General features: G+C 36.2%; 1 protein-coding gene across 1 annotated transcript in view; it reads left to right on the forward strand.

The window, feature by feature from the left end:
* DNAH7 (dynein axonemal heavy chain 7) overlaps positions 1 to 25,465 on the forward strand; it is a 245,023-nt gene that overhangs the window by 83,525 nt on the left and 136,033 nt on the right. The window contains exons 22-28 of the mRNA XM_027125386.1: positions 2,664 to 2,876; positions 6,234 to 6,343; positions 9,912 to 10,080; positions 12,349 to 12,451; positions 12,572 to 12,699; positions 19,742 to 19,954; positions 22,500 to 22,598. Of these exons, the coding sequence (XP_026981187.1) occupies positions 2,664 to 2,876; positions 6,234 to 6,343; positions 9,912 to 10,080; positions 12,349 to 12,451; positions 12,572 to 12,699; positions 19,742 to 19,954; positions 22,500 to 22,598 (1,035 nt within the window). The remainder of the gene's footprint in view (positions 1 to 2,663; positions 2,877 to 6,233; positions 6,344 to 9,911; positions 10,081 to 12,348; positions 12,452 to 12,571; positions 12,700 to 19,741; positions 19,955 to 22,499; positions 22,599 to 25,465) is intronic.

The raw sequence follows: 25,465 nt of genomic DNA on the forward strand, positions 1-25,465 counted from the left end.
TTTATACAGATACAAATAGATTTTTTTTTGGCTTACAACAGTATCCACTGATACTGAGATGAGGTTATTTATTCACTCATTTATTAGTTTACTCCATTTTATCCCACTCGTGTAATATGGTGCACGTATGGAGCCGTTCACAGAGAAAGCCAAAATGAGAATCCATGCCTTGAGTGACTACTACTCCAGGGGGACTCAGCTTCGTAGACGTAGATCCTCTAAAGCTGTAATTGAGTGGAACTTAGCCAGCCTTTTTCGCTGTTACTTGCTGGATTGTTCTCTTCTGTTGTGTTTTGTGATGTTTCACATAGCTAAATTTCATGGAATGAAATTAAGCGTTGTACGTGTCCTTAAAAATTAATTCTTTCCTTTTTCCTCTGCTTGTGAATACTCTGCTTCAATATGCCCTTCATCTGCTGTCTGTGTACCTTGTCCCTGTCTGTATCTCATGCATATTCAGTTTCTTTAGGTTCTGTAGCAGCATCAGGAGGGGATGGCACATGTTTTAGTATTCTAAAGCACTGGTGATTTAATATGTGTTTCTATCAGGGGAGGGTAGCACATGTTTTAGTATTCTGTGTGTTGATGACTTTTTCCTTAATTAATGTGTGGTTCACATTTGAAACTGATATCTTTGGTTCAGTAGCTGGAGACTCTTGGCAGCCTCAGAGGAGACTAGACATTTCCATTCTCTGCAAACACTCCAAGTTGTCTGGAGCTGGATGCTATGATAGCACCATGTTGTACTGTCCCACTTCCAGAGGACCCATTCGCCTCAGGATCTGTTTCCATTTATTTATTCAAAGAATAGTCACTGTGGAACTAGTCAGTATATGAGCTATTACAGGGGCTAAAAATGAATGGAAGAATCACCACTGTCACAGAGCTTGGGTTATTGCAAATATTGCTATGATTTTGAGTCAGTTTATCATTGTGTATGTAGAGGGAACTAGGTATGATAAAAATATGATTCCACACAGGGTTTATTTTGGATAACTATATAAAGTATTGATAGTTACCTTTAGATTCATTAGTTCACTGTACAGAACAGTTTACAATGAATAAAATGTAACAAAAGTGATTCAATATCATGATTTTTTTCAATCTAGCTGATCTGAATTCTCATTGATTTATTATAATATGGTTCCTAAAGAACTTAGTTCATCACAGTTTGAAGCTAAATTTTAGTTCTAAATCTGTTTCTCTAGTGTAGCAAAATACATTCTGCTGATGTAAATAGTAACAAATTCTTATGGACGTATAATTTATACTGTCAGGTCCAAACATTAAAAGTTTAATCTTATGCCTTGTGTTGAACTACAGTATGTGAGAACTGGTAAGGCTCTCAAAGATCCTGACTTTTACTGATTAGGAAACTAAGATGCACCACCTGGTGTAGTTTGTGTTCTTGGGAGCAAAACTATTCTTACTAATCTGTGTACTCAATATACTTAAATTCACCAATTGGCTCCAAGAATTTAAACACTTGGGGTTATTTAGACATAGGTGGGACAGAATTTTATTTTTCACTACTTATGAAGCAAATTAATAGCAATTAATTATGAAAATGATATAAATGGAATAGTGTTCAAGCACCAAACTTTTGAAAAAATGACTTCCTAAAAAAAAGGATAAAATATTTCAAGGAGTAATAAAAGTGACCCTTAAAGAAACAAGTCTCCAACTCTACCCTTTAAGCTTTTCTCATCCTTGGAAATCCTCATTTTTAGTTTCATTGCTACCACTTAACCTGGTCCTAAAGGAGTGAAATAAACTCGTTGGTGCCCAATGCTTATTAAATATTATTAGAGTGGGGAAAAGTGACCACATCAGCCTGCTGCAGCATATTTACACTTCCCTTAGGCACAGCAGTTTTCATTGATTTTAATTTGATTTTCCTAAACCCTCTTCTCTTTTTCACATACTGATCAGATTTACCCACCAGAAAAGAGACCCCTCCCAAAAGAGCCTGATCCTTAGAACTGGCCTTAGCTCACCATAAACTAAAATGTTAGCTGTTTTGTGTTTTAGGATCTTTACATTTCAAGTGGCACAAATCCTACTCAGAAGCTCACACAGGAGTACTAGAAGGATTCATGAGATCTAAGGTAGAGCATTTGGAATCAGGATCTCAGGGCTTCATCACTGCTGCAGTTTCTCTTTTGTTGTCTATTTTTCATCTCTACTGGTCTCTGTCAGGCTTTTTTCTGCAGTGGGGTGAAGGCTTTCAGTAGCTTCGGATTGGCATTCTGAGAGTCTCCCAAGCCTAGTGAAGAGCACTTTTCTTCCCATCTGTATAGCAGTCCCTGGAAAGAAGTGTGATTGGCTCTGGTTGGGTCACACATGCCCTCCTTCATATTGCCTTGGAGATGGGGCAATATGATTGACAGCTCACAAAACCACAAGAGCATACAAGAGCAGAAATGGAAAGGAGGGGATGTTGGGTAGGCGCAAACCATGTATGTCAACTATGTCTGGCCTGATTGAGCTTGTTCACCTAATACCTTTGTAGTAAAAAAATTTTTTTTGATTATTTTTAAGTTATGTCATATGGAAAGTTATAATAAAAATGTAGAAAATACTCTGTATACATGCTAGGTCAAAAATTTTTTGTTCAAAAGGATTCTGATCACACTGAGTAATTATATCTTATTTTCTTTCAGTCTCTTGAGCAATACTTGGAAAAATGTAACAAACAAATTGATGATATTGTCACCTTGGTTCGTGGCAAATTGTCCAAGCAGAATCGTGTTACTCTGGGAGCCCTCGTGGTGCTGGATGTCCATGCTAGAGATGTTCTCACAACACTTGTTAAAAAGAAAGTTAGTGATGACTCTGACTTTGAATGGTTAAGTCAGCTTAGGTACTATTGGCAAGTAAGTAATATCACTGAATGTTATTACTCAGCAATTTCAGCTCACAGGTATATAATTTGTGCTTGCTAGCTCACATGAGAAATAGTATCAGTAATACAGGATTTTAGCTGATGGCTGACTATACCTAAAAAGCATTCTCCAGATTGAAGATTAAGGCAGCCAAAAACTATATGTCAAGTGTTTGAAAACTGTGTTTATATCTGTATCCAAATGTATAGTTACATAGAAATACATATATAGATGCACACAAACTATGAGTAATTATAAAAAATTACTCATTTGAAATTAGTCATTATGCTTGCTGAATCTGTAAAATGTTGAAACTAATCAGTTTATAATTGTGTTCTTAGATTCCTGATGCATCTAAAGAGTGTACAAATCAGACTGTTTTAGTATGATTTAGTCATTAAACTTTCCTCTTGTTGATCAATTGAACTAACCAGAAACATAATCTGGAGGAAGGTTTTTATCAGGGGATCTATGTAGTTGGTGATGTCAGTCACCATCAGGAAGGCAGGAGGAGCAGGAACAGTACAGTGAACAAGACTGGGCCTGCTGAGAATGGGAAGAGAGAGCTGAGGATTGGAGATAGAGACTCAGAAGTTATCATATTCACTTTTGTGAAAGGCTTTGGGAGGTATGGAGTGGGAAGAGAAGAGTTACAAGAACCAGAACCCTGGAAAACCATATGAGGCCATGAGTACAGTGGTTAGGAGCTCAGACTGTAGACTGATTGTTTCAAATGCTACATCCTCCCCTTACCAGTTGTGTGACTTGGGCAAGTTACCTACTCTCTTCAGGCACCCGCTTCCTTATCTGTAAAATGGTGATGATGATAATACTCCCTCTACAGTGAAAACAAGTTGAACAAATGATTGAAAATATAGGAGAATAATGAACTATCAAAAAGAGTAAGAAAACAATCCAATTTACAATTGCTCAAAAAGAATAAAATAACTTAGGAATAAATTTACCCAAGAAGGTGAAAGACCTATAAACTGAAAACTATAAGACACTGATGAAAGAAATTGAAGAAGACACAAATAAATGAAAAGATCTGTGTTCACGGATTGGAAGAATCAACATTGTTAAAATGTCCATACTACCCAAAGCAATCTACAGACTTAATGCAATTTCTATCAAAATTCCAATGGCATTTTTCACAACAATAGAACAAACAATCCTAATATTTTTTTATGGAAACAAAAAAGACCCCAAATAGCCAAAGCAGTCTTGAGAAAGAAGAACAAAGCTGGAGGCATCACACTCCCTGATTTCAGATTATACTACCAGAGCTAAAGTAATCAAACCAGTATGGTATTGGCATGAAAAGAGACACATAGATCATTGGAAAAGAATAAAGAGTCCAGAAATAAACATACACATATATGGTCAATTACTTTACAATAAAGGAGCCAAGAATATAAATGGGGAAAGGACATTTAATAAATGGTGTTGGGAAAACTGGACAGCCACATGCAAAAGAATGAAATTGTATCACTATCTTACATCATACCCCCAAATTAACTCAAAATGGATTAAAGACTTGAATGTAAGACTTGAAACCATAAAATTCCAAGAAAACATAGGTGGTAAGCTCCTTTACATTGGTCTTGGTGATTTTTTGAATTTGACACCAAAAGCAAAAGCAGCAAAAGCAAAAATAAACAAGTGGGACTGTATCAAGCTTCTGCACATCAAAGTAAAGCATCAACAAATTGAGAAGGCAACCTACTGAATAGGAGAAAATATTTGCAAACTATATATCTGATAAGAGGTTAAATCCAAAATAGATAAGGAACAGGTGCAACTCAATAGCAAAAAAAATCTGATTAAAAAATGGGCAGAAGCAGCCGCATAGCCCAGGGAGATCAGCTCTGTGCTTTGTGACCACCTAGAGGGTTGGGATAGGGAGGGTGGGAGGGAGACATAAGAGGGAGGAGATATGGGGGTATATGTATATTATAGCTGATTCACTTTGTTATAAAGCAGAAACTAACACACCATTGTAAAGCAATTATACTCCAATAAAGATGTTAAATAAATAAATAAAGCACCTCTTGGACACTTAAATAAATAAATAAAAAATGGGCAGAGAATCTGAATAGATAGTTTTCTAAAGAAGACATACAGATGGCCAACAGGCACATGAAAAGATGCTCAACATCACTAATTGTCAGGAAAATGCAAATCAAAACCACAATGGGATATCATCTCACACCTGGTAGAATGGCTGTTCTCAAAAAGACAAGAGGTAACACATCTTGGCAAGGATTTGGAAAAAAGGGAACCCTCATGTACTTTTGGTGGGAATGTAAATTGGTGCAGCCACCATGGAAAACAGTATGGAGACTCCTCAAAAAAAACTTTAAAAATAGAACTACCGTATGATCCAGCAATTCCTCTTCTGGGTATTTATCTGAAGAAAACAGAAACACTTAACTCAAAAAGATATATGCACACCCATGTTAATTGCATTATTTTTTACAACAGCCAAGATATGGAAACAAACTAAATGTTCATTGATGGATGAATGGTTAAAGAAGATGTGAGATATATAGATATAGATATAGATATAAATATGTAATAGAATACTACTCAGCCATAAAAAATATTGACATTTACAGCAGCATGAATGGACCTTGAAGGCATTATACTAAGTGAAATAAGTCAGAGAAAGACAAATACCATGTGATCTCACTTATATGTGGAATCTAAAAAACAAAATAAAAATAAAAAAGCTGAGAGATACAGAGAACAGATTGGGGGTTGCCTGGGGATGAGGGTAGGGAAGGTGAGAGAAATGGGTGAAAGGAGTCAAAAGGTCAAAACTTGCAGTCATAAAATAAGTAATTCATGGGGATGTAATATACAGCATGGCAACTGTAGTTAATACTGTATTGCATGCTTGAAAGTTGCGAAAAGTAGGTCTTAAAAGTTCTCCTCACAAGAAAAAAATTCTAACTGTATGGTGAGGGATGTTGACTTATTATGGTGATCATTTTGCAATAAATATAAATATGGAATCATTATGTTGTATCCTAAAACTAATATAATGTTGTATGTCAATTATACCTTAATAAAATAGTGTTAGCAAGTTTAAAAAAAGAAAATATAAGAGAGGTAAAGAATAAATACACTTTCCAAAGTTGTTCTATGGGGAAAATTGAAGCCAGTGACTTCAATTACTTATCCAAGGAAATTAGATATTGAATTCTTCTACTGAATTAAATGATGCCTGAAAAGTGAAATTTAAAGTTGTTGTTTACAACATGGCTATTATTTAAGAACTTGAGGTTTCATATTATTTAAATTTTTATTATTTAAGCTAACTTCATTTTATCTGATTTGTACTAGGACAATCATTTAGAAACAAAGATGATTAATGCTGGTTTACGATATGGATATGAATATCTGGGTAATTCTCTTAGGCTGGTTATTACTCCACTCACTGACAGGTGTTACAGGTAAACTCATTAATTTAAAGATCTAATTGGAACAACTTTCACTCACTCCTAAATTACTCAATTTTTTAAGCACCAAATGTATCCTCTGTTATCTTTGCCTAGACCCTTAATTCTTGTCTCAACATGACCTTCAATTTCTTTCTCTGCTGGCGTCTTCCTCTCAGCTCTAGAGCTCGAAGTATTATCAGGCGTTCCTGTTATTTTTTTACTTTGTTCATTTCTCCTTTCTTGAAACTTCTGACTCTTCCTTTTGGATCATTTGAGACATCCTTCTTCCTTCTCCAAGGAATTTTCTAGAATTCTGTCTTCATGTATTGTTTTGTTTCCTGCGTCATGGTTTCCTGAATGTCCTCATCCATTCTTAGGCTTTAACAGCCTACATTCTGAAGATCCCCAAACCTGTACCGCCAGCCAAGGTCTCTCTCCTGTTAAGTTTCTCCACACACATGCCTGCTGGATATCTCCATCAGGTATCTCATAGGTATTTACATGTACATTGTTTTTTATTGTCCTTCTGAATAATAAAAGACCTTTATGTTTAACGCCAAGGTCCCATCTCCCATACTCCAAATTATTGTCAAATACTAAATTAAACTTTGTTTTTTTCATTTTCTCAACTGTAAGTAGTTTATTGACGAAACCAGTCTCAGGATGCGAGCAGAAAGCAATTTTGTTCTTTTTTATCACCATTCTTTTAAACTTGCTCTATCAAATATTTTCCCCATTTCTGGATGAAATCTAAGGTAGATTCCTACTCTTTCTGGCAACTTTAATATGTTAATGAATAGTGTTATTATTTTCAGGTACTAAAAGTCCATTTAGGTCTAAAATGAAAGTTACTATTTTTCAACCAGTTTAAAACATCCCTTCCCTTCCAGCTTGAGCTTGACTCAAGCTCATGGCCTGCATTTGGGAAGGTAAATGTGGTCAGTCTTTTGTCATTTTTGTCCCTGTCCTTTGCATTCATCCCTCAATAGCTCATCTTTTAGCTCCTCTAGTGTTGGGGGTTGATGGAGGAGAGGAGAAGGAAAGGGAGAGGTAGGTTTATAGGTGACAGGTGTCTTGGGTGACAACTATCTCCTGGCTGTTTAGTGCCTTCCTTGATGGCACAAGTCTGGATGTACCAGATCTCCCAGGGGATGTTTATGTGGGTTCTTTGGGAATCTGCAGTCACCTGCTTCTCCCACCTGCGGAAAATGCCTTCTCTGGCTGGCTGCTGGTGACTTTTGCTTCAGCCTCTGCTGAGGTCCACCACACACTGACCCTCTTCCTGGGGTCTCCTCTGATTCTACATGGGCCTCCTGCACAGGGTCCCATTCAGCTTGACTCAAATCTGGTTCCCTTCCAGTGGGATCTAAACCTGGCCAGATGATACACACATTTGTTTTGCCATCAGTAAGAGTGGATCTTTCTTACCATCCCTGTTTTCTCCTACTCTGCCATCAGGAGAAGCTGCAGGCATTCTCTTGACTTTAAATATTTTAAAGCTCTCAGCTTGGGGTTTTAGTCAAAATTCTAACACAGAACGATCTGTGTTTATATACCGTTACACATTATTTTACAACTAATATTTATGTAGGTTTACCAAAACTTTTATCAGTGTCTTTACTTGCCATTGCTTCTTTCTTTGTCTGATTTCTGGTTTAATTTTTCTCCTTACTAGGCAATAACTTTTAGTAATTGTTCAAGTGAGGCTCTGCAAGTAGTGAGCTATACCAGTATTTATCTAAAATTGCCTCTTTCTCTTCTTCTTCTTCTCTCTTTTTTTTCTTTTAGTCTTCACTAGATTATTAAATGATAGATTAGCTAGGTATAAAACTGTAGATGAACAGTAATTTTCCCTCAGCTCTCCAAAGATATTCTACTGGCATTCATCGCTCCTGCTGAGTATTCTGTTATTCTAATTATTATTCCTTTATAGGTAATTTTCTCCATTGTAGTTTCTAAGGTTTTCTCTTTATTGTTGATGTTCACTGGATGTTACTAGATGTGGATGAGTTTTTATTTATCCTACTTGGGACTTTTTCAATTAATATCTTTAATTCTGGCAAATTCTTAGCCATTGTTTTTTGAATTTTGCCTTTTCCCCATTCTCTTCCTTCTTTCTTCTATGTCTTTTCTTATAGTTGCCCTCTCTCCCTGGGTGATTTCTTCATATTTATCTTCTAGTGCATAATTCTGTTTCTTTAGGTTTTCTCTGCTATTTATTCTGTTTACTGAGTTTTCAAAAGTTCAGTGATTGTATTTTTCATTGCTAGATTCCATGTTGCCTCTCTTATGAAATTGGCTTCTGTTTCTCCCCACAATTTTATGATGTGTATTGCTTTTTTTTTTTTGGAGGTATGTGGGCCTCTCACTGTTGTGGCCTCTCCCGTTGCGGAGCACAGGCTCCGGACGTGCAGGCTCAGCGGCCATGGCTCACGGGCCTAGCCGCTCTGCAGCATGTGGGATCTTCCTGGACCGGGGCACGAACCCGTGTCCCCTGCATTGGCAGGTGGACTCTCAACCACTGCGCCACCAGGGAAGCCCGATGTATATTGCTTTTTATTTAAAATCTTATTTTAAAAAAATTGCTAGGATACCAAAGAAGGCAGAGTGCCATATGTGCGGTAACCCTCCCAGACGATTGTCCAACTGCCTTTGTCACTGCAAGTCTGATTCTTAATTCTGATCTCTCGTTCCAGTTTTAGCTGTGAGCTAAATTTAGTAGGGGTTGTTTCCCCGTGTAGTCTTACATTTTCTCAGCTGTGGAGGTGTCCATGTGGAGCAGTTTTACATTTATCTCTGTGGAGGGCTCTAGGGTTTTCAGAACAAAATTTTAATGTTAATTTCTCATTTTGGGTTCATGGCCCATCAGTAATGGGAACTGGATCCCACCCTCCGTGAAATGTAGGTTTCTCGTTGGGCACTGTATGAAGGGTAAGCTTCCTGTCTCTTCCTTAGTTGACTCTTCTTTGTCTCTTGAGTAGGTTGCTGGAGTAATTTTAGTTCCCATTTACACACAAGGCAGACTTTCAAGTCTTCTAGCTTTAAATAGTGAATCCATTCCAGCTCCTCAGCTTGCTCAGTTCTAAGGATTTATTTTCTATGTGGGTATAAATACACTTGTGTTTATATGCAAATTCCAAACCAATGTGCACGTCTACAGCTCTAGCACCTAATTACTTTTCCAGCTATGCATTCCCTCTTCATTGATAATTTCCTTTTCATTCAATCAAAAATGGCTATATATTTCAAAAGTTGTTATATTTTTCTTTTATGTAGCATTTCCATATGCTTGCAGTAGGGGGATTGGGTGACTCAGGGTCAGCTGAATTCTCTGTATTGACCAGAAGTCAGCACTGAATTTCAAAAGTGAATTTGTTCTGCTTTTGTCATATATACAGCTATTCAGAAGTAAAACATAATAACAGACAAAAGTAATGCCCAAAGATTTTCATAGACTAGTAGGAAGGAAGGAGTTATTGATGGGGAAGTGGAAAATTTGGCTCTCAGCTTAAATTTTTCTTCTTTTCAGAATGTATATAAAAATCACATTATTCAACAAAGATTGTTTATTATATTTCAGAACCTTATTTGGAGCCCTTCATCTGCACCTTGGAGGAGCACCTGAGGGGCCAGCTGGAACTGGAAAGACTGAAACTACAAAAGATTTAGCCAAAGCTGTAGCCAAACAATGTGTTGTTTTCAACTGTTCTGATGGGTTGGATTATCTGGCTTTAGGAAAATTCTTTAAGGTTTGAGTTGACTCGTCATTTGCGATATGATAACTTCTCAGAAAGGCTGTTCATAATGAAACATAATTTGATGCAAGTAAAAGATTTACTGTAGTTTAAGCAAAGTTAAAATTAAAGTATTATCTCAGTAATTCTCGAGAGAAGTAGGGTTATATCAAAAGCTTATTTGAGAAGGACCTCTGCCTCCAGTCCTTGCTATAATGGGTCAGTATTACTGATAGAAATGAATGAGTGGTGTCCCTCCAGTATACTGGACAGCTAGAAGTTTGAGAACCACTGCATCATGTAGAAATTGTGGTATCTAAAGACTTCTTTGTCTGGTAGATCTTGTTATTAACAAGTTAATATTAACAAGTTCATGAATCATTAACAAGTTCAATGATTTACTTCTATAGACACATTCTAATTAATCTTTTTGGTGAACCTGAAATCTTTCTTTTGTTTTTTTGTTAATCATTTTGGTGAACTTGAAATCCTTCTTTTGTTTTTTCTTATTCTGAGTCAGATTCCCACTCTTATGAGTCTGTAAGATTGCAAAAAGGGAAGTTAAAAGTATAAAGTCCCTAAGTTCATCGGTGTAACCTATGAACATCTGGTCATTTTAGTGCTTTGTTGCTACAGCCTGTTATTCCTTAAAATATTAGGTGGTAGAATTGAACACAAAATTATCCGTGTGGGATTATGGGCTCTACTTATTTGTTTATTTGATTTCTATTTTTCTATACTTTTCAAAGTACATTTTAAAGATTCTGTAATCCTTTTCAAAAGTATCTCCAGAAAACGTTAACATTAAAAAAAAAAATACACAAACTAACAAAAAGGAATATAACAACCCTACCCCATACAGTAAACTATTCCTCCCTGAAGTATGGCCTAGTCATTTTATAATAGTTTTGGAGCGTAAAAAGTCTCTACATTTGTGATGCTGAAACAATTAGAATAAAATAAAAGAAAATATTATAATGAATAACATATGAAGAAAACATTTGTGTGACCAGTAACTATTTTAATCATCCTCTATCATGATATACAACCTTGTTGTAATGATTAAAGAAATAAACAGCAAATCTAAAAGATTCTATGTGTAGTTTGAATAGCCACTATATTCCTAAATGTTTAAAGAAAAGTCTGGTATGTGCTAAGTTTTCAAATCTATATAATGATATTCTTAATTCTTTGATGTAGATTCATATACTTATAATATTAAATTTGATTATTGATAAGTATTGATCATATGGACACTTTGTGTTAGGATCATGCTGAATAATGGGGGTACAAAATAAAAAAGACATAGGTCTTACTATTAAGAACCTCACAATCTGTATAACTGTTTGAACATGTGACTTCATAAGCATTCTGTTCTGTGATTTCTAATCCTTTTATTTTATCGTGTATTAGATTTCTAAGTCATAGAGTCTTCTCTAAATAATGAAAATGTACTACTCTTTGATTGCATGCCATTCATGTTTAATCCAGTGTTTCAGTAGATTGAACTGCACACAAATCCAAGGTCAGCCACTATTAGATGTATGGCATTGTACTAATTATTGATACTTAACATCTTATGTGATATAGCCTTAGTTTCCTCTCATAAAAGATATATACAAAGTGCCTTACATCATGCCTGGCATATACTAGGTACTCAGTGAAACACACATACATACATATGCAATCTATAGAATGTACATTCAATGAATATTTTTGCATTGATTTTTTAAAGTTAGTCCACATTTCGACTCAACTTCTCAAGCTTGATTTTCCAGTTTTTCCTTATGACCAAATGGCACATACTTATGAGGTATCTGTGAGTTAGAACTGCAAGCTAGTGCCTCAAACGGTGTTAGTTGGTCATTAAGGTGCTCAGGCCAGAGAGTAGTCTCATTGGCAACAGAAGTCATCTTATTTAAAGGATTATTACAATCCATTCTATGGAGTCCATAAGGAAAAAGCAAATAAAATCAGCTTGTAAATAAAAAGTAAGAAAGGCTATGAAATTATAGATATACATCTAAATGGCAAAAGATATACACAGAAAGTAAAAGAAAAAATCAATTGGAAAATTTTCCAGTTGATTGAACTCTTTGTTCATGCAGAATAATGAATTGGTAATAAAAGAATCAGCCATCTTTAAAGCTTTAAAGATAAGGGTGAATAAGCAATTTCCTTGATAGGATATTAAATCCGCGAAAAGATGAGGTGAAAATACAACATTTCAATGTAATATTCAATCAGATAAAATTGAAAAATTTCATTGATCTTTTCTCCCAGGGACTGTTATCTTGTGGAGCCTGGGCTTGCTTTGATGAGTTTAACAGAATTGATTTGGAAGTACTGTCTGTGGTTGCTCAACAAATTCTTACTCTCCAAAGAGGTAATGGACTAGTTTATCTCTGCATTGTGTGAAAACAGTAGAAATATAGGAGGTAATGAATGGCACCAGTCCCATTTGTATGTGGAATTGCTAAGTCGCTTCATTCTTGATTACTCACAGGTATTAATGCAGGTGCGGATTTACTAGTGTTTGAAGGAACTGAACTAAAACTTGACCCCACGTGCGCTGTCTTTATAACAATGAACCCTGGATATGCTGGGCGATCAGAACTTCCGGATAATCTGAAGGTACAGAAAAGGCAATTATATTATCGATTTCCTTTCTGTGATTAACACAGTTAATATATAAAAAGAAAGCACATGCTGTTCTTGAATTTTATGAAAAATTTTTGCTTTTAGATGTTATATTTTAGACAACTGTTTTAGAAAATAATTTTAAAGCTTTGAGTACTTTTAAAAAATAGATATGCAATTTCCAAAACTTCTATTTTAAAATTAGTGGTAATTATACAAATTAGAAGACATAGGAAATATTGAAAAAGGTACCCATTCTACTGCTTACTATATTGTATTCCTCAATTTTAAATGCTGAAATCAGAAAATTGTGAATTCTGAGGTTTTTTTCAAGTTAATATAATATGAGCATTTTTCTATCTTTATGAACATAATTCAAACTGTAAATAAAGTTATTGAACTGTGCTTACTGTTTGACATTTAGCTTGCATTTAGTTTTCCTTCATTATAGATAATATTGCAATGAGCAATTTTTACTTAAGGCTTTTCTCTATTTTAAGATACTTCCTTAGGAGAGTCATAAGACCAAGAGCTGTGTTGCTAAATTGCCTTCCAACAGAGGTTGAAATAATTTATATCCCATATCAATTCTCAATTCTCCTTAATACCCAGCAGTAGTTTTTTGTAAGAACAAAACAGTTTGCTAATTGAATAGACTAGAATCTTCATTTAAAAAACAAACTTCTTTGATTATTAGTGAAATATGACATTTTCCCCATATCTTTGTTAGACATTTTATATCCTTTTCTGGTGAATTGCATGTTTATGGCTAGCACATAGAGAGAAAATGTTGAAGAATAATGCAGTGATAATTGCGGATCCAAAACCAAGTCTTCTGACTCTAAATCCTGCATTCCTTCCACTATCCACATTTTTAGAACGACAGCTTCTCAGACTAGTTGAGGTACTTTTCCATCGAAAACACTTTTGATTGGACTCACTGCTGCCAAGTATTTTTGTGGTATTTTTATTCCGTACACTTTTATATGTTAGACGTGATGTTTTAGTACTTTGCCTTTGTGAAGGATGGTGTGACTTAAAAATAGAAACTGGTAAATCCTCCTTCATCTAAGAAGCATTTTGCAACTTTTTATTGGGATACACATTTGGAAAGTTCTTTTTGTAGCAGTACTTTTATTCACTCATGTTTTCCTTTTATTCAGTAGGATCAATCTGAATACATAAATATTTGTAAAGGCAAACATCTGTGAGTAGCTAATCATAAAAAGCTGGGACCAGTATTGGTTGAGTCTGTTAATGCCCCATGCAGACTTTTCCATGTTTTATTTATTGTAAGTGTTAAAACAGTGTCAAAATATTCACCTTGTGGTTCTTGGGGTATTTTCCTTCTATTTTAGGCCAAAAACTGCTCTCAAATTCTGATAGCTTTTTGTTGTTTTCGTTGTTCCTTTTGTGCAGTCTTCTTGGTTAGAGCTGCTATAGAATATCTGTTTTCAAGTACATATGGAAATACCTAACAATTTTGAAAAAAAAGTCTTTGTCTGAAATGAAAGATAGATAGATATACTATTTTTTAAAAGCCTGCTGAGGCCCAGAGGATATTATCATCAGTCTTCAGAGTCATCCTCGATGCTTCTCTCTTCTTCACGCAGTGATTCAGTCGGTTACCAAAACCAGCAAAATCCTATTTCGTAAGTCTTATTACGCCTGCTGCTCCCGTCCAGCCCCACGGCCACGCCTTGCTCCCAGCCATCTTCAGTCTTCTCTTGCATGTCTTATTGCAGCAGCTCACCTGTCACCAAGAGTCCCTACTGAAATTCATTATAAAGAATTCCCCATTGTAATGCTACCTGTGTTGTAAGAAGAAATCTAATCGTATAATTTCCAGACTTAAAAAACCACCGGGCTCCTTTTGCCCACAGGAAAAAAATTCAAATTTCTTGGCCTGATCTGCAAGAGCTTTGGCATTAGACCCAGTTGCGTCTGTACCACCAGCTCCCTGCATCTCCCTGTCACACAGACCTCACTAGTCTCTGAAGGTCCCATGCCTTTGCACATGCTGTTTACCCTCTCTTGAGTGCTCTGCTAAGCCACCACTGTCCTGCCTGACAAATTCATACTCATCCTCTAAGCTAGCAGTCTGCCACCGAACATACGTACAGTTCAGATAAGACCATCTGGGTCCAGCCCCTGGAGCTGGCAGAGGTTTACAGCTGCATCTTTCTATCCTGCACGTGTCCATGGGTTCTACAGGGACTCCTGTTAGGTCTCTCCGCTTGGAACTCCTGAGACTTTGAGTGATGGAATCTGTTTCTCCAGTTGTCATTCCCTCCACTCTGCGTGGATCGCTGGTGGATGATTCCACGTAGATTTTGCTGTTGGAGAGCTCTCACTTTGCCAGAGGGAATCTTGGGGAGGACTTAAAATGGCCGCAACTTTGCGCTCTCTCTCCCTTATCGTGTATATCTCATGCATCTTCTGTCCCAACAGACTGTGGGAGTGAAGGCCACTGTGATCTTGCTGCCACAGTCTACTTTTGCTTTCTCAGGCATGAGTCAGGCACCAATCTATATTCCCCCACAATAGGGCGATACCCATCAAACTCTTACTGAACTTGGGAGTGAGGAGGGGGGCTTAGGGAGACTCACAGCATAAGGAAACCTCCCTTCGATGGAAGTCTTTTTACAAATCCTCCCTCCTTCCTTATTCTCTCAAATGCTTTATGATTTACAAGTAAATGGGAAGGTTCAAGAATTGTGTATATTTCCTTTGTAAATTATTGGGCAGATCATGCATACTTCGGTAACTGATATGTATCATGTCATGAAGAAAGACTCAAGTTTTGACATCTTGTACATCTAGGTAAAACCTGCATAGTAGAGCAATTTCTTAAACACATCTCCACTTCAGAGAAGCTATATTTAATATTAAAACTATTCTGAAGAATCAGTAATCATTTCAGAATAGTTAAATGTTAGAAGCAATGGTAAAATAGACTTATCCTATTTTTTAAATTGAAGTATAGCTGATTTACAATGTTGTGTTACTTTCTGGTGTATAGCAGAGTGATTCCATTTATATATATGTATATGTATGTGTGTATTTATATATCTTTTTCATATTCTTTTTCATTATGGTTTATTACAGGATATTGAATATAGTTCCCTGTGCTATACAGTAGGACCTTGTTGTTTATCTATTTTATATATAGTAGTTTGTATCTACTAATCCCAAAGTCCTAATTTATCCCTCTTCTCTCCCCCACCCCTTTCCCCTTTGGTAAATGTAAGTTTGTTTTCTATGTCTGTAAGTCTGTTTCTGTTTTGTAGATAGGTTCATTTGTGTCATATTTTAGATTCCACATATAAGTTATATCATGATATTTTTCTTTCTCTTTCTGACCTACTTCACTGAGTGTGATAATCTCTAGGTCCGTACCTGTTGTTGCAGATGGTATTATTTCATTCTTTTTTATGGCCGAGTAATATTCCATTGCATATATGTATATATACCACATCTTCTTAAACCAGTCATGTGTTGATGGGCACTTGGGCAGCTTCCATGTCTTGGCTATTGTAAATAGTGCTGCTGTGAACATTGGAGTGCATGTATCTTCTTGAATTAGAACTTCTGGGTTTTTTCCCCAGATAAATGCCCAGGAATGGAAATGCTAGATGATATGATAAATCTCTTTTTAGTTTTTTGAGGAACCTCCATACTGTTTTCCATAGTGGCTGTACCAATTTACATTCCCACCAACAGTGCAGGAGGGTTCCCTTTTCTCCACACCCTCTCCAGCATTTATTATTTGTAGACTTTTTAATGATGACCATTCTGACTGGTGTGAGGGGGTACCTCATTGTAGTTTTGATTTGCATTTCTCTAATAATTAGTGAAGTTAAGCACCTTTTCAGGTGTCTGATGGCCATATGTATGTCTTCTTTGGAGAAATGTTTAAGTCTTCTGCTGATTTTTTGATTGGGTGGTTTGCTTTTTTTGTTATTGAGTTGTATGAGCTGTTTGTATGTTTTGGAAGTTAAGCCCTCGTTGGTTGCACTGTTTGCAAATATTTTCTCCCATTCTGATGGTTGTCTTTTCGTCTTGTTTATGGTTCCTTTGCTGTACAAAAGCTTATAAGTTTGCTTATTCCCATTTGTTTATTTTTGCCTTTGTTTCTATCGCCTTGGAGACTGACCTAAAAAAATGCTACTATGATTTATGTCCGAGAACGTTTTGCCTATGTTTTCTTCTAGGAGTTTTGTGGTGTCCTGTCTTATATTAAAGTTTTTAAGCCATTTTGAGGGCTTTGTTTGTGTGTGTGTGTGTGTGTGTGTGTGTGTGTGTAGGATTTGAAGGCACTGTTATAACATCATTGATTTACATGTGGCTGTCCAACTTTTCCAACACACTTGCTAAAGAGACTGTCTTTTCTCCATTGTATATTCTTGCCTCCTTTGTCAAAGATTGACTGTAGGTGTGTGGGTTTATTTCTAGGCTCTCTGTTCTGTTCCATTGATTCCTATGTCTGTTTTTGTGTTGATACCATGCTATTTGATTACTGTAGCTTTGTAGTATTGTCTGAAGGCTGGGAGGGTTATGCCTCCAGCTTTGTTCTTTTTTTGCTCAGGATTGCTTTGGCAATTCTGGGTCTTTTATGGTTCCATATAAATTTTAGGATTATTTGTTTTAGTTCAGTGAAAAATGTCATGGGTAATTTGATAGAGATCACATTAAATCTGTAGATTGCTTTGGGTAGTATGGAAAATAGGCGTATTCTAGATCTTCTGATGTCACAAAGTCAGTAACATGATCCATAACTTTCCACAGAGTAAGTAGCATGAAACACCCTATTAGTACAGAGAAAAAAAATGAACTAGATCCTGAATCCTCCATTTCACTCAACTAATACTTAGCTAATTCCTGAACAGGTCACATTTATGGAATCTATTTCCAATCCTTAAAGGAAGAAATGGTAGGAAGTTATTGCTTGAGATTTTGTTGTTGTTGTTGTTCCAAAATGTAGTCCTTTGGAAGCATACTCTAGGAAGTGTATGTAATTCCTTATGTACCACCCTTCTTCATCCACTCTATAGGACAGAAGCAATAAAATAACTATTCTCAATCATTTATTTCTGCTGAGGTAAACATGGAGGGTAATACTCACATTGATTACATGTACTGGAATTTATTCAAACCCTGGCAGGTTACCTGGATCTATACCCTCCCTTTTTTTTTTTTTTTTACACTCAAGAAAGTATGCCATTGGTTAACCCAGAATCCAAATTAATTTTTTAAAGCACTAAATTACCCTTAAACCTACTGCTATTACTGACAAATTATTTCTGACAGATCCTAAACCGTATCATATCAGTATTTCACACACTCTGTTTGAGAATCAATGAATGAGAATGTCTACCACCATAACAGTTTAGGCCTAAAAAAATATTTTGATGAGGATGCTTTTCTCTGTGATAAGTAAGCATCCATGATAACTCCTTGCAACTCCTGTACCATACTTTATTTTTTGTTCTCTTGGCCACTGATATGTCTGTTTCATTGTGTTCCACAACCACTTTGCCAATAGTGCTAAGAGAATGTGCATAGGAATTTGTAAAGTACCTGGTGTGCCAGAGACCTGACACACAGACCTGGATGTTGATCCCAAGCTAGTAGCAATTTGTACTATTGTAGAAAGATTGTATCACCCTAACCTAGCCATTAACCAGCTAACTCATTTGTTCATTCATTCATTCTCTATTTTATTCATTTAAAAAAAGTTGTTGAGAACCTACCCTTTAAAAGAGGTACCATGTGTATAGTAATTCTCTTGCATTCTTTCTTCCCAGGTAGGTAGTGGTTTAGAGCACTTGCTTAAGCTTCTCTGTTACGAATTATTTGCTCATGCTATATACTTTTAACATTTTATTCTTGCCTTTCTTGAATGGTAACCTTATTGATAAAATAGCAGTACTAAGGCCTCTAGCTAGTAATTAATGTAACACATTGGAAGGATCTTGCTTGATGCAAATCTTTTATTCTCGACTTTAGCGTCATAACAGATCACTTAAGTAAAATGTCCTCATTTTCTCTCTGCTTTGTGTTTTCGGTAATTCAGCTAGTTCCCAGCAGGTATTTATAAACTGTCTGAACTGTCTGAATTATAGTAAATTGTCATTTACTATAATTATTGTTCACTATCTGAATATGATTATCATTTTTCTAGAACACTGTTGCTCTCCTGCTTTAGTACAAGAAAGCCATGTTTTCACGTATGAGCTATTGAAGTAAATCCTGACACATACTAACATTTTAAACTTAAATTTTCTTATTTATTCTTTTAAAATCTATTCAGTTTTCTATTTACTTTCCATCGCACAACATTTATTTGTCCCACCATGTTTAAAATACTATGAGGAAAAAATTATCTTTAGAATTTGGAAAATTGATTTATCTCTAATAATAATTATCCAGGACTTATTTTCAGTTTCTTCCCTTTATTTTGCTTGGTGAAAGACTGACATGGTGACTGCAGACTCAAAAATGTTAAAAAATATCTCAAATTACACCATTTATGTAACATAGTCTTGTTATTAGGGGTTACCTGATGAGACCCAAATCATTTAATTAATTAGATGCCAGAGAGCTTCACTTGAAGCCCAGTCTCCCAACACCAGGCACTTTCTCACCAGCCCAGATGAGAAGCCCGGCTCTTGGACATCCCAGCAGAGTCTGCTTTTTCCCTATAGCATGTTACTTCCCACAAAAAATAGAACGTAATGGATACTTAACACTTAAGTAAATTAATAATTCACCAAAGGTCTAGGTATGATAGAAATTTGAAGCGTTCTCAAAGCATAATTTAAGGAAACATATTTATATACAAAGTTAATGATCTAGTTATTATATAACAGTAACAAGAAGTCACATTTTAAAGTGTTTTTATCTATATGATCTGGCTACTGTTACTTAATATTATTGCAGAAAAGCTATAACATTGTAACATGCTATGAAGGAAAGAGTAGGCTTATCTCCATGATGGTCTTTTTCAAAAAGCACCTTTCCTCCCCTCCCATAGGCACTCTTTCGGACAGTAGCAATGATGGTGCCTGATTATGCCATGATTGCCGAAATAGTCCTGTACTCCTGTGGCTTTGTCACAGCTCGGCCACTGTCGGTAAAGATTGTGGCTACATATCGCCTGTGTTCAGAGCAGTTGTCATCACAACATCACTATGACTATGGAATGAGAGCCGTGAAGTCAGTACTCACCGCAGCTGGGAATCTAAAGGTAAAAAACTCAAGTGGCTTCTTACTCATTCATTTCCTGTTTATAAATCTCAGGACCATGTGTCTTCACAAGAGTTACACTAACTGGTTAGTTTCATCAACTGAAAAAAAGTTCAGTTATCGTACTAACATAATTAATTATTTGCACACTTGAAAAAGGACATTTTATGATTTGTAAAACCTTAGACATGTGATCAGTGATTTGAGTTCCATTCCACAATTTTAACTGTATGAAACTAGGTTCTACTAAGGAGTAAAATTCCTTGCTGCTGAGAAATACTTTGAAAGCATTTATATATGAACGTATATATTGAATAGCTTTAAAGGAAATAATCTATGTATAATTAATAAATATATACAGAAGCCCCTAGACATTGTTACTTAATATAATTACACAGTTGCAGCCAACTGTAGACTAGCAGTAATAGATTGGCAATACAATGTTTGCATTTTAAGATGGTATAAATCATAACTATATTGATAAAAAGTCAAAATGTTTGAAGACTTGGGTAATTTTTCATTGAAAGTCTTTTGTAGAAACATAAAATATAACTGTACATTTGTTCTTTATCAAAGTAAGCTAGATAGGCTATAATTAACAGCAAAATGCAAACTGTGGCTTTAGAGCTTATAAAATTTTCATGTTCATGACTGCAGAAGATAAAGATTTTGAAATATATCTTGTGTGATTAAAAACAATGGCATGCATTTTAATCTTCTATGATAATATTACCAAGAATTCTGATATATAGTGGTGATATTCTGTTTCACATTAGCCTAACATGACTTCAAGTCATTGTTTTTTTTTTGTAATAAACAAATGCAACTAGAAGCAACAATTTGTATTAACCTGGCATGTCATGATTACATTGTGGTCAGATAATGGGAAAGAAAATGCATTGTCCTAGTATATGTCATCACTGACATCTTGACTATGGAATTGAGCTATTAAAGTTATGCAGCAAATGAATCCTATCATTCTTTGTCAAAAGCTAATTGAAAATTGTTGACTGTGTTGGCTTGAATATTTTGAAGTTTGTTTCTATTATATCAAAAATCAATTTAAACATTTGCTTTAAGATGATAGCCTCTCAGATAACAAAAGAGACTTCTGACACTTCATAATTTACATGTGGTTAGGTTGATCCAAAGTCCATATGAATAGGACTAGCTTTGGCTTTGGAGGCCCTGGAAATTTAGAGACAGCTCACCTTGATTGCCAGGCATCACTGCCTTTGTAAGGTTAAAGCCAGTTAAGTAGGGGCATGGGATTTATTAGAAAGATTCTAGAGAAAAAGAAGAGGATTCTGGAAAACTAAATGCATGATGGTAGGAGAAACTTTGGAGTAAGATGTTGAATAAAGGATAGAAGCTGGGAGAAATATTTCTGAGTTCAGATTTTTTTGTGAATTATTGAACCATCTTATGGACATGAGCAACAAGTTGAGGGTTCAACCAGATTTTTTAGTAAACTCTGGGTTTACCACAGATTTTTTAGAATTTAACATAAGTTTTCTGAAGCACCTTCTACTTAAGTGACTTAGTGTATTAACGAGCCCTCTCCACTCTGCCTGGGGATCACACTCAAGCGCGCTGGTACTAAGCATGCAGCCGGCAGGCAGCGTGCTGCTCTGCCCTCCCACCTTCTATCCGATGAACTGTTCCTCACCCAGAGTCAGGTGGCTTGTTCCCAAAACTCCCTGAAGCCAGTCGGACGTGTTACTGTCGTTATGTCATTTAATTAATTGTCAATGAAATTGATGGTATATGAGCATGAAAAGAAGAGTTTTGTTTTTATGAAAACTAAGTTCATTGTTTAAGAAAGACTCAGTAAAGATGAAATGCTAAAAAAAAATGACTTTGAATTAGGTATGGATAAGAAAAGTGAATACAACTGGGAAAAAACCTTAAAAATCTTAAGGATGCTACACTTAGATTGTCTCGCAAGTATCTCTGAAGAGCATGATCATCTTTAAAACACAAAACCAAAACACAACAAAACTGGATAGGGCAGATGATTCATTATTGATGCGTTTTTTTTTCCAACAAGAAAAATGGTCCAAAACTCTACCCTCAGAGAAAAGGTCTTGGCACCAAAATATGGGCAGAGTGAGTAAATGTTTATATGTTTTAAATGTAAGTGCATCTTTTAAAAATGATTGCCCATCTTTAATGATTATTTTCACTTTACCAACCCACTGCTGGTCTTGAATGCATAGGACAAGCAAGCTCTTACCCAATATAGAGGCAACGGCAGCTCCCAAACTATATGGAATTCATGGCCAATAGCTTTTCACCCAGGGCATCTGTGAAAAAGTAGTCAGTTCAACTTAGGTTTTCATTATAAACTGGTAGAAAATTCACCAAGTATAATCATCAGTTTCTAAAATTAATAACAGTCCAATTAAATGAAAATAAGTAAGAACAACACTTTTGCATGGGCTTAAATTGCCTCTGGGGCCTGGTGTTCATGTGTGTGTGTGTGTGAACGTGTAGGGGGTGCAGTTAATAGCTGCAGATATCATTATGAGCATATTTTCTTTCAGCTGAAATATCCAAATGAAAATGAAGAAATTCTTCTGCTTAGATCTATTATTGATGTAAATCTACCAAAATTTTTATCCCATGATTTACCACTCTTTGAGGTAAGAACATTTTATTATTACAATGTATCAAAACTCTTCTAATAATGTATTTATCCAAGCGTCCATGGTTGCAACTCCCTGTGAGAAACTTCCACTACAGAAAACGATGATATGGCAAAGAAAAACATAGATCATTCTGTTTTATTTGAAGTGTGTTAGCTAGCTTTGTTGTTTTGGATAACTTTTTACTCTTTCTTTTTTTTTTTTTTTTTTGCGATATGCAGGCCTCTCACTGTTGTGGCCTCTCCCGTTGCGGAGCACAGGCTCCGGACGCGCAGGCTCAGTGACCATGGCTCACAGGCCCAGCCGCTTCACGGCATGTGGGATCTTCCCGGACCGGGGCACTGAACCCGTGTCCCCTGCATCGGCAGGCGGACTCTCAACCACTGCGCCACCAGGGAAGCCCCCTGGATAACTTTTAACAACTTGGGATTTTTAAGTTTCACCTTTTCTGCAGAATATAATAAGTACACAAAAGTTACAAAACATGTTTGCTTATAAATTTCACCAAAATTTCCTCCGTGGAGGAAAGTAATTGGTCTAACACATCACTGAATCCCTTGCACAGAATGGATACTTGGTAAATGTTTGTCAAATTAATGATTGGAGAAATAAAAAAAAAAAATAAGCTTAATTTCTTTAGAAGAGTACCATGGGTTTTATGAAATTCTTTTTTCAGGATAATTTAAGAACTAGGCTTAATCATCTTGTTGCATTTTAACAATTAAATTATAAGTAGTTGAGAAGAGCTATTAGAATGATGGTTAAAGTTCCTGTTTTGTCATGTGATATCATTCTTCTCCTTTTCCCATTCTCAGGTAGAAGAAATTGGGGGAGGGCTTGGGAGCGGGCTGCTGACACATGGTAGATGTTGGTCTCTCTTGTGCTGCCTTGAGGTATGGGCAGTTAGCTTCCAAAGTGTAAAGACTGAAGTTGTAAGGCTGTCATGGGGAGGGTGGAGACGTGACACTGCCACTGTAGTGTGGTCCAGTGTCGTTAGCTATCCACAGCAACCATGTTTCATCACTCTGAAAGGGACTTCCCTTAGTATTTAGAGTTGACAGTGCTCATGTTTTGCAGATCAAATCCACAAGGAATAGGTTCAAATTTTCTTCTTAAAAATTTCCCTCAGTTTCTTTGGTACTAGTACACTGTACAGATTTTCCAGGAGTAAAAGCTATATTTATTTTTATAAAGTGGAAGTATACCTCACCTAGTTGTATTCTTATGCAGCTGTGTATTCATTCAGTGAACATTTATTGAATAATATTAAGAACAATATTTCTTAAATGGAGCGCAACTGGCATTTTCAAATAGGACAGTTCCGTGTTGTGAGAGACTGTCCCATACGCTGCAGAACACTTGGCATCCCTCCTCCCCCAGTGTCTCTGGACTCTCCCAGTGTGAGAACCAGAAGGACAGCTCCACATATTCCCAACTCTCTACCTGGCGGGAGAGTGAAGGGAACTGGTCTTTGCTGAGAACTACTGACTACCAGATATGATCTGGAATTATCTGCTTCTTTCAAGGTTAACCATAAATAATTTGAACAGTCTGAGAAGATATTTTTGTTTACTTAGCAAACACTATGCATTCACAATGGACCAGACCTTATTCTAAGAGTTTTATGAATAGCAACTTATTTAATACTCATAAGCAGCTAACGGGGCAGGTGCTCTTGTTATCCCCATTTTACACGTGGTGTAACTGCGGCACAGAGATCATAAGTAACTTGTATTCATGGCCAGTATATGAGGGAGAGGGGGTTCCAGCCACTCAGCTAGGCTGCAGAGTGATCTTAAAGACCCTACTGCGTTGCCTTTTTCTCTCCTTTGCCCCAAGGAAACTTACTGCTCCAGTGAACTGGGATCAGTTTATCCATAACAGGATTTAAAGGATTAAATTTAGGGGTGATTAAACTGGTAGTTTGTCAGTTCTAAGGTATAGCTTGAATGTATGCTTTCATATTAAGCTCTTCTGAATTTTCACTTTTATCTTCAGAGTAAAATGAATAGTTGTATAGTTGTATCTAGGTTGTATCTAGGTTGTAGATAGTTGTATCATAGGTTGCTATAATACTTATGAAAAAGCCTTAGCAGTTTATAAAGGAATGTTTCTTAGACCTTGAAATCAACTCTGTATATTCATATGCACTAAATATGGAAGTATAATTCTTTCCAATCATACATTATATGATTGTATTCGTTTCCTAAAGCTGCCATAACAAAGTACCACAAACCTGGTGGCTTAAAACAATAGAAATTGATTTTCTCACAGTTCTGGAGGATAAAAGCCTGAACGAAGGTGTTGGTTCCCTCTGAAGCCTTTAGGAAAGAATCCTTCCTTGTTTCTTCTTGGCTTCTGATGGCTACTGGTGATCTTTGATGTTCCTCGGCTTGTCATTACTTCAGTCTCTGTCCCCACCACTAGATGGCCTTCTTCCCTGGGTGTCGTTGTGTCTGTGTCTTCCTCTCCTTTCTGTTATAAAGACACCAATCACTGGAGTTGGGCTCCTGTATGATCTCATCTTATCTAATTACATCTGCAAAGATCTTATTTCCAAATAAGGGGACATTCTGAGGTTCCAGGTGCACATACATTTTTGAGGGAAGCTAAGCTGATTAACATACTACCCACTACAATGATTAAAATACCATCGAACTAATTTTTGTATATGGTATGAGGCATGGTTGGAAGTTCATTATTTTGACAAATCCAGGTACTCTAGCATAATTTGCTCAAGACTATTTTTTTAATCTTTTCTCTATGGGATTGCCTTTGAGTCTTTGTTGAGAATGAGTTGTTCACATGTGTGTGGGTCTATTTCTGGTCTCCCTATTCTGTTCCATTGATACATTTGTGTGACT

Source organism: Aethalodelphis obliquidens, unplaced genomic scaffold (assembly GCF_003676395.1).
Source record: "Aethalodelphis obliquidens isolate GAN/ISIS:26980383/991018 unplaced genomic scaffold, ASM367639v1 scaffold2, whole genome shotgun sequence".
In the NCBI taxonomy this organism is placed as follows: Eukaryota; Metazoa; Chordata; class Mammalia; order Artiodactyla; family Delphinidae; genus Aethalodelphis; species Aethalodelphis obliquidens.